This window comes from Candoia aspera, chromosome 1, assembly GCF_035149785.1.
Source record: "Candoia aspera isolate rCanAsp1 chromosome 1, rCanAsp1.hap2, whole genome shotgun sequence".
Taxonomy (NCBI): Eukaryota; Metazoa; Chordata; class Lepidosauria; order Squamata; family Boidae; genus Candoia; species Candoia aspera.
The window spans coordinates 312,722,143-312,735,544 of record NC_086153.1 but is presented as its reverse complement, the minus strand read 5'-3'; the positions used below and the strand labels follow the sequence as shown (position 1 = coordinate 312,735,544).

The window sequence follows — 13,402 nt, the reverse complement described above, 5'->3', positions numbered from 1 at the left end:
ATGCTTTCTAAGCCCATCAGGCCTTGAGTGACAGATGAATCCAGAACACTAAGACTGCACACCTATTCCTCTAAGGGAAATACAGTTCCATTCAGAGTCAGAGATTCACCTGTTCCAAGACCCATGAGCTAATAATCCATGTTGACTCCATCTTATCAGGATTCACCCTTAAGCGTATTGACCTCACTCATTATAAGGACAATGCACCTGCTTTTCTACTGCTAACAGCTTTATTGTAGGCAATTAGTAAGTCTGAATGGCCCTGAATTATTTTATTTATTTTCAGAAATACTAATCCCACTGCCAAGGGACCCTTTATGCCACTGCCAAAATCAGGCATTTACAAGGAATTACTTGCTCACACAATACTGACCTATGATTTTGAAGAAATGTTTTTCAGTATTCAATACATTTTTTTACAAACTAATTTCACAAACTATTTTTTTACAGACTAATTTGATATTATCTTTTCCCACCCATTTTTCTTCTTGTTCTTGCAATTTCTTCTTGTGAGTTTTCCACAAATACCTAATAAAGCAACTGAGATGGAAGAAATATGAACTTACTTGCAGGTTTGTCTTCTGTCCAAAGATAGGGCACAGTCTGCTCTGGTGAACTGCTATCCAGCCAAATGCAGAATTGCTGTAGGTCAGGTTCAGTTAAAAAGTATTATTTCTGAGCAACTTATAAGAACCTTATATTAGATCTAAGACCAGTAAGTTTCTCTCTATGAAGACAGATCAAGGATGATCATGTTTCCTAAGGATGATCATGTTTCCCTCTGTGTGTGACAGGAAGAACATGCTCAGTTTTTATATATGGTAGTATACTTTGCTGATTAATATACAGCTCAGTGAGCATGAGCTACCCAGCCCACATATTGGTAATAATTTGTATGAAATGAAGTGGGAAATAAGCTTCATATATACAATGGCCTAAATAGAATGAAATGTTCTCATTTGCATTAATAATTCACTTTTAAATTCAATAGAGTAGACATATTGAAGAATAGTCTTACATCATCAGCTTTGACTTTAGAAACAAGGTCCTTAAATGAAGAAAGACAGCTCAGTCTCATCATAGCTTCCAGTTGTTCTAAGGTCAGGCCACTAATTTTGGGGAGAATCGTATTGCTGAGTACAATTTCTTTCCCTCTTAGGAAATGCTGGAATTCTGCATCATACGTAGGCTCTCTTCAATTGAAACAGAAGAAAATTGCACTGAGAACAATTCTCTCAAAGCTAAGCCCTAAACATAATTCTTTGGATTATTGCTATGTACAAGAAACTTGGGAAAATTATCAGTTATGCATCTGTGTGCGTATTGCGAGAACTGCTGTTTAAACTTGGCAAATAATCTTTTGCAAAAGATATCAGATAAAGGTTAAACCATGCTTATCATTCAGCTTTTCCTTACAAAAATTCCAAATTGGCTTTTCTGTCATTATTTTTACTGATTTGAATACAGATGTGGAATTCACTGTGTCCTTCTGTCATAGTAGGTTGCACGAATTAACTTCAAATCTATAAATGCTACTGCTGAACACAACTTTAGTCTGACTTTCAGAGTGGTTTTTGTTTTTGTTTTGCTTTTCAAGAACTGCTGTTTTTAATTTCCAAATCCCTGTAACTCTTAAATTTTGGAAGGACTTCACTGTTCAATACTGACATGTTTAGTAAGAGAGTCTGCTTACCCTATAGTGCCTTTCAGTTTTATTCTGGCCAACAGCATTGCAAAGGTTATGTGATCCTGGTGTAGCATGCCACGAGCAACTCTATTGAATGCCACCTATAAATACAAAATTAGGAAGATCAGCTTGGCAGAAAGTTTGCGAACAGGAAAAAAATGTCTGAAGAGTTTTTAAATACAAAATGCCTCTACTTAACCTGGAACAGATCTTTCGTGATAATAGAAAGACGTTGGGTATGGTCTGTAATTCCCTTCAAATTTGGGTTCTCATACAAGACATTATGATAGATATCCAGGAAAAACTGAAGGGAATATTGATACAGGAAGTGTATCTAAGGAAGAATTCAGATGGAATAATAGTGTTAAAAGCAACGTATTAACTTGTATCCAAATGGGATCTTGCAGCATTCTGTGCAAGAAAAAAAACTAAGCATCAGAAAAAGGGAAGCCTAAATCAAAATGAACCTCTTGTACCTGCTTCAGTGACTCCATTGTGAAGTAAATACTGCTACATGCAGTAGAAAGTGGGAGATATTGCTGAGACACAGTTTCCACCTCTTGCATGACAATGTCCGTTTCTTCTACCTTTCTAGTAACCTCAGCTGCCTCTCTCTTTAGGTTCTCCAAAGTGGTTATGATGGTATCATCATCCAAGATACGTCCTTTTACTTCATTGAGGGCTTGGAGAAGAGACTTTTCTAGCTGCCGCAAACGCAGCTGGAATTCACCTTTAAGAATAACACAGACCCTAAAACAAAACTTAAACCACGTTCTGACATGCTTTTTAATAGAGATGAACGTTACTGCAGAGCAATAGCAGAACAGTACTAACGAGTTTTACTTTTTAATAGAGATGAGAATAATTTATCAGTCTGAGGTGACAATTGTTGTGAAATTCCTATATACTTTGGATTCTATTTAGTCTGAACTCTGGAATATGAGTTGGCCTTACAAGAATAATTTTAAAACAACACAAAGTAATTTTAAACATCCTGTCTAATAAAATTTAGGTTTTTTTAGAAGCATAAATAATATATCTATGCAGTTCCCCCAAATAAACATAATAATGAAGGGGTTTTTTAGTGATGGGAGTTTCCATTTAGGAAAATGACTGATTTTTTAAAAAGACTTTTTAAAAAGTCTTTTTTTAAAGGGAATGAGATCAGCTCCCATACTCTTTTTAACTCAGCTTGCAAGATTCTGGAAAGGAAATTCTGAAAAACAAGAGTTTGACATTTTGAGTTCCATTCTGGCAATCATATTCAGTAGAGCTGAATCTGAGGTAGGTTTATTTGCTAATGGAATTGTTGCTGCTGTAGAACACAGAGAGTATACAATCCCTCCCTCTCTGCAGCTCCCTAGGTGCTAAAAACTAGAGGGCTTAAAACACCTTCCCGCTTTGGGGGAACCCACTTGCCCAATGTTGGGCTTCACTCCAAAAAATCCATGGAGAAATCCTATAGAAGGTTATTTGCTAACAATATTTGGTCTCTCTCTCTCTAATGTGAATGACAAACAGACAGACAGACATTTTTTCTTTTCTGAATCCTGTTTGGGATTTGGTTTTTCAGTGATTATACCTTGAAGTTTGAGGAGATCAGAACGTTTCTCATCCACATCTGGTCTTTCAGCTTTCAGTACCTCATTTAGGCATTGACTCTGTAAGCTGCTACGAGTTACTGTGAAGTTGACAAATGTCACACGGGAACAGAGATCTGGGGGAAACTCAACCTATGAAACACAAAACATTCAATGTAACCTTTAAATAGCCTCTTCTTTCCAGTGCCACCAACTACTGGCCTTGTAAAACAATTTTATTCCTTACTGTTGGGTCCCTGGTGGAAAGGAATATTACAAACGATGGTGATAAGTCAATATCTTGATCTCCCAAAGTAATAAGAACTCGACCACCAGTTCTTCGGACTTCACGGTTCAGCACAGGATTCAGAACAGGGTCATAGCTCTCCACATCCTAGATGAGATGACAAAGTGATCAGGCGTACATGAAATCAGTGGAGATCCAATTCTCTTGAACTATTTCTAAAAGAAAGCCACATATGAGCTGGGTTCCAAAAAACTGCTTTAGAAACACCAAGGAATTTAATTCACTTATGTCCAATGAGATAAGTCTTGTTTTCATTTAACTAGATAATCTGTATGATTTATCACAAGCTGCTTTGGGATTACAGACCCTCTAACTTCAAATATCTTTTTCTTGGCAGCGGAGTCTCAAAATGGGATTTTGAGGATCCTGGTCATTCTATTTGGTCCATGTGTAAAGAACTAACATAATTTTTAATGTTACATGTAGTCTTTATGATAGTCTTTCCCAGTATTTTCATTAGATATTCTATTTACTTTGAAGAAAACTAGTTTTTTCCCAAAATAATTTACTTAGATTTGCTGACAATAAGTTAATGAAGTTCCTTTTTTTCCCTATCCTGTCTTCTGTCAAGACAGGTAAGAGTCTTAAATTCAGGCTTGTCTTCTTTTTAGAGAAAACTAATATTTGAATAAGTTGCATAAGCTTTTAAAAAATTAGATGTATCTGCAAATGAAGTTTAGCATAATAAATATACTGTCCTCAGTACTAGTGGTATCCATGGAGGGGAAAACAGCATGATAAAGGTTGCGACATCATGATCCAAGTCATGCCCCTTTTGTAGCGGGTTTGTTGGTATCACATGTGTACGCAAGGGGTGGGATTTTGATTGCAACACTGCAACTGCCACTTTGCCTGTTCTGACGCCTCCAAAACTGTTGCTCAGAACTATTTATATTTTCCAATATGATAGTTTCAATAACTCTTCAGTGATGGAAGCTATTGTTAAGATTTATTTATTATACAACCTCAATTTTGCTTACCAATTACAAGAAACAGAAGTTGTAAACCAATATGAATTTTAAGACAACAAACTTAAGTAAGTTCAGAAATAATATGCCTTAGGACAAAAGGGGGCATTCTTGCCAATGCCTTATATAGGCCCTGGTTGCTAAGGTTTTGTTTCAGTGGTTTCATAAAGTAGACTCAGAAATTGTACATCCTGTTCTATTCAAGATTACACCGGTTCTGTATTATTGGATGTACGTGCATTTTTTCTGCATTTGAGTTACAGACAAGTGCTGTTAGTTTTTATACAAGTAAAATCATATGAAATCTCCTTAGTTTTTGAAGGCAAAACATGCAGCAACAAACCTGGACAAGCAGAGGATTACCAAATCGCAGTGCGCTTTCCAAATTCTTTCTGAATGCATCATCCAAAAAGCTAGTACGGGTTATTTTACGGTCCTTGTATTCATTCATGATGAATTCTGTAGCTTGGCCCGAAGGGTCAATAATTAAGGGATACCTAAAACGTAATTTATTGTATTCAGTTAAGTTTTAAGGAACCTAACAGAAGAGTATTTTCCTCCATACATTCACTGTGAGTAATTTTTAAAAAGGTAGTTTACCTTTATCATATTAGATGTTTTTTTGCAATGCCATTGCTACCAAATTCATGATTAAAATTCATGATATGTGCTGGAAACTGAACCATAAAAGCCTGATTCATTATTTACACCAGAAATAGCTCTGTTAACTTTACATTCTACTTCTTTGCACTTCCAAATTTCTATTTAATCTACCCAAAGAATGGCAATATTGGATCTTGTCCTTCTAACAGGCATTCTACAGTCAGACTGCCACTCAGGTGTTTGTGATCAGAAATTACATTTATCCAAAGCAACCCCTTTGAAGATTCCATTTTAAACTACACTAGTATCTAATCTATGCTAGAATCTAAATTTTGCTTATCTAATGAACATTTAAAATAGTTTTGCCCATCTCTTATAAAGCTTCCAAACAGCCTAGACATTCCCTAATTGTTCCTAAATAGTGCTTGAACTGATACACTTTCTAACTTTCATAAAATCATTAATCGCATGGGAAGAGATAGATGAGAATTGCTGGTAACTTTTTGGATGAGGAGAATTTGGATGATTTTCATCTTACCTAAGGTACCTAGTTGGCATGTTTTTCTTTAATAAAACTGGTGTCACTGGTTTATTAAAACCGTGGTACAGCTCGGCCAGCTATGTTTTTGGAACATATTTATCTGGGAATGACTTTCTTTCATGATATAGTATTATTCCCAGTATTATTCTTGGGGGGAAAGATGGCTACAATAATTAGCCATTCTCTCCATACTATGCCAGAAGATTCTTGGGAATGCCACAGTATCAGAATATTATACAGCATTCTGTCCTAGGAGTATAGCCAAAGTAATGTTCTTTCCCCTAGAAATAGATGAAAATTGTTCAATCACAGGAACAAAAAATTCAGCCGGGCATAATTACCCAAAGTGTTTAAATAGTATTTTTCATGACTTTTTTGGCTGAAAATGTCTGATGAAAAGAAAGAGTACCTGTTAAATCTCTTGAGCATTATTGCATTTTCAGTGCACAAGTCATCTGCAGGGAGAGAACTTGCTTGCCAGCGAAGACGTTCATCTGCATTCGACAAGTATTCTGTTCTAGCAATATCTGTACGGAACTGTAGAATGAGTATTATAAGAAAAGAATATAAGAGTATAAGAAAAGCCAAGGATTGACAAACATCTGTGAGTTAGTAAGTGTATTTGCTGCCTTTCTACTATTACTGAACTGTATACCAGATATGATCTGCTTTTACCCTCATAAAATATACCAGATATAATTATATAATTTGCTTTTACCCTCATAAAATATTGTTAACCCTTCAGCTGTACCCTTTACTGACTGACTGCAGTTTGGGCCCAAGTATGCATATCTTTAATCAAAATGGGTGAGTGTTGGAGAAACATATTCCAAATGATTCATGCTGTTCAGCTGTAGTTAAATACAAAGGCCACCATATATCAAGGAACAATACACAGATGAGGTGTTCCAAGTTCCAGACAGTTGGTATATAATACAACACATTAAGTGACCCAACTGTTTGTTATAAATGGTGGTGAATATTTTATGATCCATGAATTTTTTTTTACCTGAATATTTGCCTGTTGCAAGTGATGGGACCATGTTGTGAACAGGTTTTGCCTCATCTGTTGGTCAAAATAACCAGCATAAGCAATAAATGCTCCTGAGAGCAAACAGTCTCCTGCAATTGTGGACATCTGATTCTTGAAGGTTTCGCTTGTTTTCTCCCATCTTTCACGTTCAGCAGACAAGCTCTTCAAAAGAGCTGTGCTGCGATTTACCTGGAAGTAAAGCAATTAATATATTCAATTAAAACCTAGACTCAGATTTTCTGACATCATTTCATGGAAAACACTATTATCAAAAACCAGGCCCTAACACAATTTCAAGTATTCAGGAAATGGGGAGGGTGGGTGAAGGAGAAACAAGAGCAAAGTCAGTGTTAAAGATACACAGCTTCAGGAAAACATTTTTTGGTCATTTAGAATGGAATTCAGTGCTCACAAGAAAGATAAGACTCTGATGTTGGTCTAATCAGAACTCAAAGGTTAAACACATACACAAGCACTTATATGTCTAAACACATTCTAGTCTTTTTAAACTCAATGGTCTACCTTGAAAAATTTGATTTTTCAAAAGGAAACTTGTAATAGACTTCAATATTAAACTTAAATATTGATATGCCAGAAGATAAAAGCCAATGACATCCTAAAGAAATTTAACAAAAAAATTTGGCAGTCTCACTTTTGCTTCCACAGCAGCTAGATCTGCCTTAATAGCCTGAGCTTCAGAAATCAGCACAGCATACTCCTCCTTGTAACGGGCAATGCTGGTCTCCAGGTCTCTAATCATCTGCTCAACTTCATTAGCCTTCTGCTGGTTGTCTTTGGCATCATCCTCAAGTTTCTGCAGCTCATTCCTCAGAGGCTCTACCCGCTTCAACATGTCAGCATAATTCAACTGGGAAAAAAGACCAGACACTCAAGTTCCAAACCACTTAGGATTTTACAGTCCTCAATAAACCCTCATGTCAACAGTCTGGGGTGAGAAAGTTGCTAGATGAAATCCAGTGGATTATTTTCACTGATGGAATGCTTCTCGTTTGTGAAATTGGGAGGAAGGAATTCTTTCTCCCCCACAGAAACTCCCCAACCCCAGCAGGAGCTATCCTCAGAGAGATTTTGAAGATGTATGAGGAACTATGAATATTTGTGGGAAGGACAGACTGGGAGAAGAAGAGAGAAAATCAAGTTTCTGCAGCTCATTCCTCAGAGGCTCTGCTCGCTTCAACATGTCAACATAGTTCAACTGGGAAAAAAGACCAGACACTCAAGTTTATTGTAAACCGCCCAGAGTCCCTTTTGGGAGATGGGCGGTGATAAATTTGATAGATAGATAGATAGATAGATAGATAGATAGATAGATAGATAGATAGATAGATAGATAGATAGATAGATAGAATTGCCACCAGAATCTGAGTCTGCAACCTCACCCTTCGATTTTGACTGTAAGAATGCTTACAAAAGAAGGATGTACTACAGCAACTAAATTAGACTGTCAAAAAAACTGAAATAAATTAGAATAGAATAGGAAGAGTCTGTTTTCCAATTCTGAATGGCACTGGAAAGGGTACTTCCCTTTCTATCCTACAAATACTTGACTAAACTTGATTGGTACTGTTTTCCATTTCATACTGTGGTCCTCCTCAGCATTTTTGCTTCTTTCTTGCTTTTTTTTATCCCAAACTGCTTTTTTTCACAAAGCATTTTGCTTTCCTCTCAGTGTTTTATCCACTTCCTGGAACCAAAAAACCCTCTGCAGCCCCAGCTTGTATCTCTTATTCTGAAAATATATTCCTTCCAAACAGATGACTTACCTGTGCAATAGCCCATTTTACCATAGGTCCACAAGCCAAAGAGGCTCTGTTCACAATTTCATAATTATAGCTTGGATTTGACAAATAGTTCTTCTTCATCTTCTCCCGGATGGCATCACTAGAACAGGAAAAGGATTTAAAGAACCACACAGGCAAATATTCATTCAGCATATGAGTTCCAATAGTGCAACTATCACCATCACCACATTAAGTAGAGCTAAAACTACAAATACCTCGTATCTTCAATATTAAAGTTGACAATGCTGCTGATGAAATTATCTCTGAGAATAACTGGCCTGATTTTTTTCCAGTCACTTGTCTCCTCACCCAACAAGAGACAGATTGATTCTAAAGCCAGTTTTACCGCAGGAGGTGGATTGGCCATGGTTCTTACTTCAACAAGATGTTGCTTCTTTATAGAGCTCACCGCTATTAAGGGATGGAAAAAAGCATTGAGCATGCAACATATACTTCAGGCTGCTGATGGGAATGGAGAAAGAAATGTAGTTCAAAGACTGCAATTTTGTTACTGTTACTGTTGTAATAATATATGGGCTGCTCCAAACAACAGTCTTCATTTCAATGGATCTCAATGACCTCAAGCAGCCTTCATCAACCTGATACAGGTTAGAGATGGAGGAAAAGAGATATTGTAGAAAAATGTTCTTTCTCCCTGAAAGATCTATTTACATATTTGAAGCAAATATCAGCCCCTCATATTTTGTATTTGTAATATGGCCATCTTTCAGAAGTCTTTGTGAACAATTTCATTCAGGTCCCAGCAGCAGCCAATATACATTTCCAAATTATTCACCTGATCTCCTCAGCAGAAAAGTTTACAATGGTTGGGATGAAGTTTTCCCGCATTATGATGGAACGTATCTGTTTCCAATCAGTTGTGCTTTCACCCAAGAGCAGACAGATCGATTCTAGTGCCAGCTTCACTGCCCCAGGAGGGTTTGCCATAGAACGGACCTCTACCAGATGTTGCTTCTTTATTGATTTAACAGCTAGGCAGGAGCAAACCCAATCAGCCAGGTGTAAAAGGCAATGATTTAAGAGAAAACAGCAAAAAGCAAATTCAGAGATGATTTAAGCTTCCACACACACAAAAAAGTCAACTTAATTAAAAAATAATAATTTCACGGTAGTATACATCACTAAGATTTCCTGTTCGCTTTAGTGGTGCCTGTAAAGCACGGAAAAATTACATGGAAATCTTACAATTTACCACCTAACAGTCTAGTAATTTTCATTGTAGCCATCATTTTCAAAAAAGTTATGTTTCATTCAAACATTTTGTATTTTTAAAATCATAACAAAACCATCAATAGCTACAACAGCTTATGTGGCAACATGAGCAGGTATTCTGAAAAGCTATGCAATTATTGCTTTGTGCAGTCAGAGCAGAACTTGATTATTGCTTGATCAAATTATTACCCAAAAGATTTAAGCTTACAAGCACAATACTGTTTTCTTTGGCCCTATTACATTTCTGTGAGAGATGATATACCAAAAACAAGCAATCATTGAACAGCAGAAAGCAGAGCATGCTGCAGACCCAAGTCCGTGTGTAAAATTGCCTCCCCCACCAAAAAAAAATTCATTATATCTGCCTACCATTTTGTGCTTCAATAACTGCAGGCTCTACTTTATCCAAATCTTCTTTCACACTCATCTGCTTATCTGCAATGACCTCTTGCTGTTTGTGTAACTGTTCTTGAATTTCTTGGCTCATAACCTAAGGCAAGTTATACAAAGTGTATTAGAGCCTTAACCATGTACTCAGTTGTCATTCTCATGTCAAACCAGTAGTGGTCTTCACCTTTTTCTTCTCTGCTTCTTGCTGATCTTTTACCATCTTTTTTAATTTATCATTAGCTGCTGCATTCTTCACTTCAAGCTCCTGGCTTTTTATTCTTAAGTCACGGCGCAGTTCTTCCACCTGGAACAGATAAGAGATTCTTAATAATGGCAAAGTGTATTAATGAAAAGTGCCATAACAACTTCCAGAGATCATCAGAATGATTTCTTTTTTTCCCCAGTTGTCCTTTGTTTAGGTTTATACCTGATCAACAGTTTCCTTGATCTTCCTGAGTCCAACATTCAAATGCATCTGCTGCTCTTCCAGTTCACTCCTCTTTTCATTGAATAAATTTGCATAGTGGTTGATGAAGTCCAAATAATGACGAGGAGTGATGGCCATTGTTCTGCCACCTCGTTTTGCTAGTCGAGCATTAGCCTGCCACCAGATAAAATGTTGGTACAAATCAGTAGGTTTTAAAATTTCTTCCATAAAAACAGATGCAATATCTTCTAGGATCGCATTCCGTTGTCCGATAGAGCACAGAAAGACGTGTATAAAAATGAAAAGTTGAATCTACCTGATGAAGCGTCTGATGAACAAACACACAACTGTTTACGATAGCTTCTCTATGTGATGGAGGCTGTGGCAGCTTGTCATAGACAACTGGCATGTAATCTGGAACAATGTAATTTGGTTTCTCAAGATCCATTTTGCTAGTGAATTCTTTACCAACTTGATAAAGTGCCTCAGTGGACCAGTCTCCAAACCAGTTCAAAACACACCTAAACAGGAGAAGACAATATTTGAAGACTTGCCATGTTTTGAAATGAATTAATGAAAAATATTCATACGTAGTATATTAATGGTGCAGTACCTGTTGAAAAGGGCTGGAGATGTAGCTGCTCTATCTTTCAACCCTTCAGAAGATGGATTCATGGTAAAGACTACATGGAGATTTCGGATGACTTGACTAGTGAACCACTTATAAAGTTCTTCATGTGAATCCAACATCAAGCCCTCTTTCTGTGCTCCTTCCTTACACTGAGTCATAAGTGTGGCATATTCATCTCCTTCAAACAGTCCAGGGACCTACATTGAGAAAATACACATTAGAAGTCTGATTGATTCTGGAAACTCTTGTCGAAGGGCAGGACATTTTTCTAGGCTTCTGGACAACAGTAATACATACAGTTACATAGTTGTTTTGCTGGCTGCTCTTCAACTCAAATATTAAAATATTAAATTTCAATTGATCACTATAATTGATGGCACAATGGTTTTTTCCATTTTTAAAATATAAAAATCTAGGTCCAGCTTTTCACCAAGTTACCTCTCCATTGGCCAGAAGTGTATTCATTCTCTCCAGAAATCCAGAATCAAGCACATTTGATTCATCCATTATGAATGCAATTTTCTCATTCTTGCAGCCAGATCGTCTCAATACTGTTCTTAGATCTTCATCAAAATCTTCACCAGTGTACTTTCTATGTACCTGTGAACCACAATCATGGGTCAATATTTGTTTTTGTGTAGTCTATAAAGGGCAAGGACCATAAAAATGGTTTTAGTTTTACTATTTGAAAGAGTGATTGTAACCACCTTAATTTGGTAGACACTTAAACCATTCATCCATGCCACGAATCGAGACAGAGTAGTTTTTCCTGCTCCACTGACACCAATGAGAAGTAAGTGCCCCTGAGGCTGACGGAAGATTCTGAAAAGATACTTCACTCAGTGAGTATAATACAGGCTAGCAGTGTAAGCCCACTTTCTTCATTAGAACTTAAGTTCAATGGAATTTTCCTACAGATGCACATGCACCCAATTATAGTCTTATTGTATTTTATAAACCTTCTCCCCTTATAAAAGATAACATTATTGGAGATCCTTCTCTAGTATTCAGTATCCAAGAAAAGATTAAATAACATCCTTTTTTAAAATGAAAATTAGATTGACTTAGTAATATACATTTGTCAAGTTGCTATGGCTAGAAAAATATTTAACTAGTTAAATTGTTATACCTGTCAATTCGTAGCACATGATCTAATACTTCATTGAATAAGACAAGTGGCACATCAAGTTCTTCTTCATAGAAAACTTTCAGTCTAGCTTTCACATAATCTCTTAACTCCTCTTGATCAACTGGGATATAATCCTAAGAAAAAAACAGAATAAACAAGTATTTTTGTATGCAGACACACAAACATATGCTGGAGCTGACTACGCTTAGGGTAGTATCTTAAGATGCATTAAATGTTCATTTGAGAAGGTACTTGATTCCCCATGAAGAACTTGTCTCATATTAAGCAATTGTTGTCTTGAGTTTTCCCAAAAAAGAAACAAGGTTGGCAGGAATCTAGCATTTCTTTCCAAATCAAGGTGGTGCAAGGAAAGCATATGATGCACAATAAATCGAAATAGTAAAGAATTAGCATTGAAATTCTGAACAATCCTAAAAAATCCAGTACAATTATTTAACAGAGACAACACATTCTATACATAGTAAAAGCTAAAACCACATCAATCTGAAAGAAAAAAACTCTACCCTTATGTTCATTCAGGTTAACTTTCTTCCTCAAGGACATATGAATAAAGTAGATACTTAATTAAATTTAAGTTTTAACATGATTGTCAAGAATCATGCTCAGCAACACAAGGTGAGTTTTGCAAGCATTTCATGTTAAAGCTGGTAGTAGTCTCCATTCTAATATTCAAGCCAACATACTGCAGTAAAACAAAAGAAGGTTGCCCTCAATGACCTCTATGTATTTTTCACCAAAAAAGCGATCTAAATCAGGTTTATATGGCATACATCCATCAAGGAGAACAGACTAACTGTAGTAATGATCCTTTCTGAGTGGTTAAGGCAATGGGCTAGAAACCAGGAGACCGAGTTCTGGTCCCGCCATAGGCATGAAAGCTGGCTGGGTGATCTTGGGCCAGTCACACCCTCTCAGCCCAACTCACTTCACAGGGTTGTTGCTGTGGGGAAAATAGGAGGAGAAAAGACTATTTGATACGTTTGCCACCTTGAGTTATTTATAAAAAAAATAAAGGCGGGATATAAAATAAAAACAAACAAACAAATAAAT

General features: G+C 36.6%; 1 protein-coding gene across 2 annotated transcripts in view; it reads right to left on the bottom strand.

Moving 5' to 3' along the window:
• The window catches only part of DYNC1H1 (dynein cytoplasmic 1 heavy chain 1), a 70,025-nt gene that overhangs the window by 15,367 nt on the left and 41,256 nt on the right, over nt 1-13,402 (bottom strand). The window contains exons 44-64 of one of the 2 annotated variants that reach the window (XM_063290334.1): nt 12,332-12,465; nt 11,910-12,024; nt 11,641-11,802; nt 11,185-11,399; nt 10,888-11,092; nt 10,572-10,745; nt 10,329-10,448; nt 10,124-10,244; nt 8,737-8,932; nt 8,504-8,621; nt 7,372-7,587; nt 6,696-6,908; nt 6,096-6,223; nt 4,886-5,039; nt 3,515-3,661; nt 3,270-3,420; nt 2,164-2,417; nt 1,887-2,021; nt 1,694-1,788; nt 1,019-1,193; nt 567-642 (exon numbers count right to left, since the gene is read on the bottom strand). In XM_063290334.1, coding sequence (XP_063146404.1) covers nt 567-642; nt 1,019-1,193; nt 1,694-1,788; nt 1,887-2,021; nt 2,164-2,417; nt 3,270-3,420; nt 3,515-3,661; nt 4,886-5,039; nt 6,096-6,223; nt 6,696-6,908; nt 7,372-7,587; nt 8,504-8,621; nt 8,737-8,932; nt 10,124-10,244; nt 10,329-10,448; nt 10,572-10,745; nt 10,888-11,092; nt 11,185-11,399; nt 11,641-11,802; nt 11,910-12,024; nt 12,332-12,465 — 3,304 coding nt within the window. Of the gene's footprint in view, nt 1-566; nt 643-1,018; nt 1,194-1,693; nt 1,789-1,886; nt 2,022-2,163; nt 2,418-3,269; nt 3,421-3,514; nt 3,662-4,885; nt 5,040-6,095; nt 6,224-6,695; nt 6,909-7,371; nt 7,588-8,503; nt 8,622-8,736; nt 8,933-9,317; nt 9,514-10,123; nt 10,245-10,328; nt 10,449-10,571; nt 10,746-10,887; nt 11,093-11,184; nt 11,400-11,640; nt 11,803-11,909; nt 12,025-12,331; nt 12,466-13,402 lie in introns of both variants that reach the window. The other variant, XM_063290335.1, reaches the window with a different exon arrangement.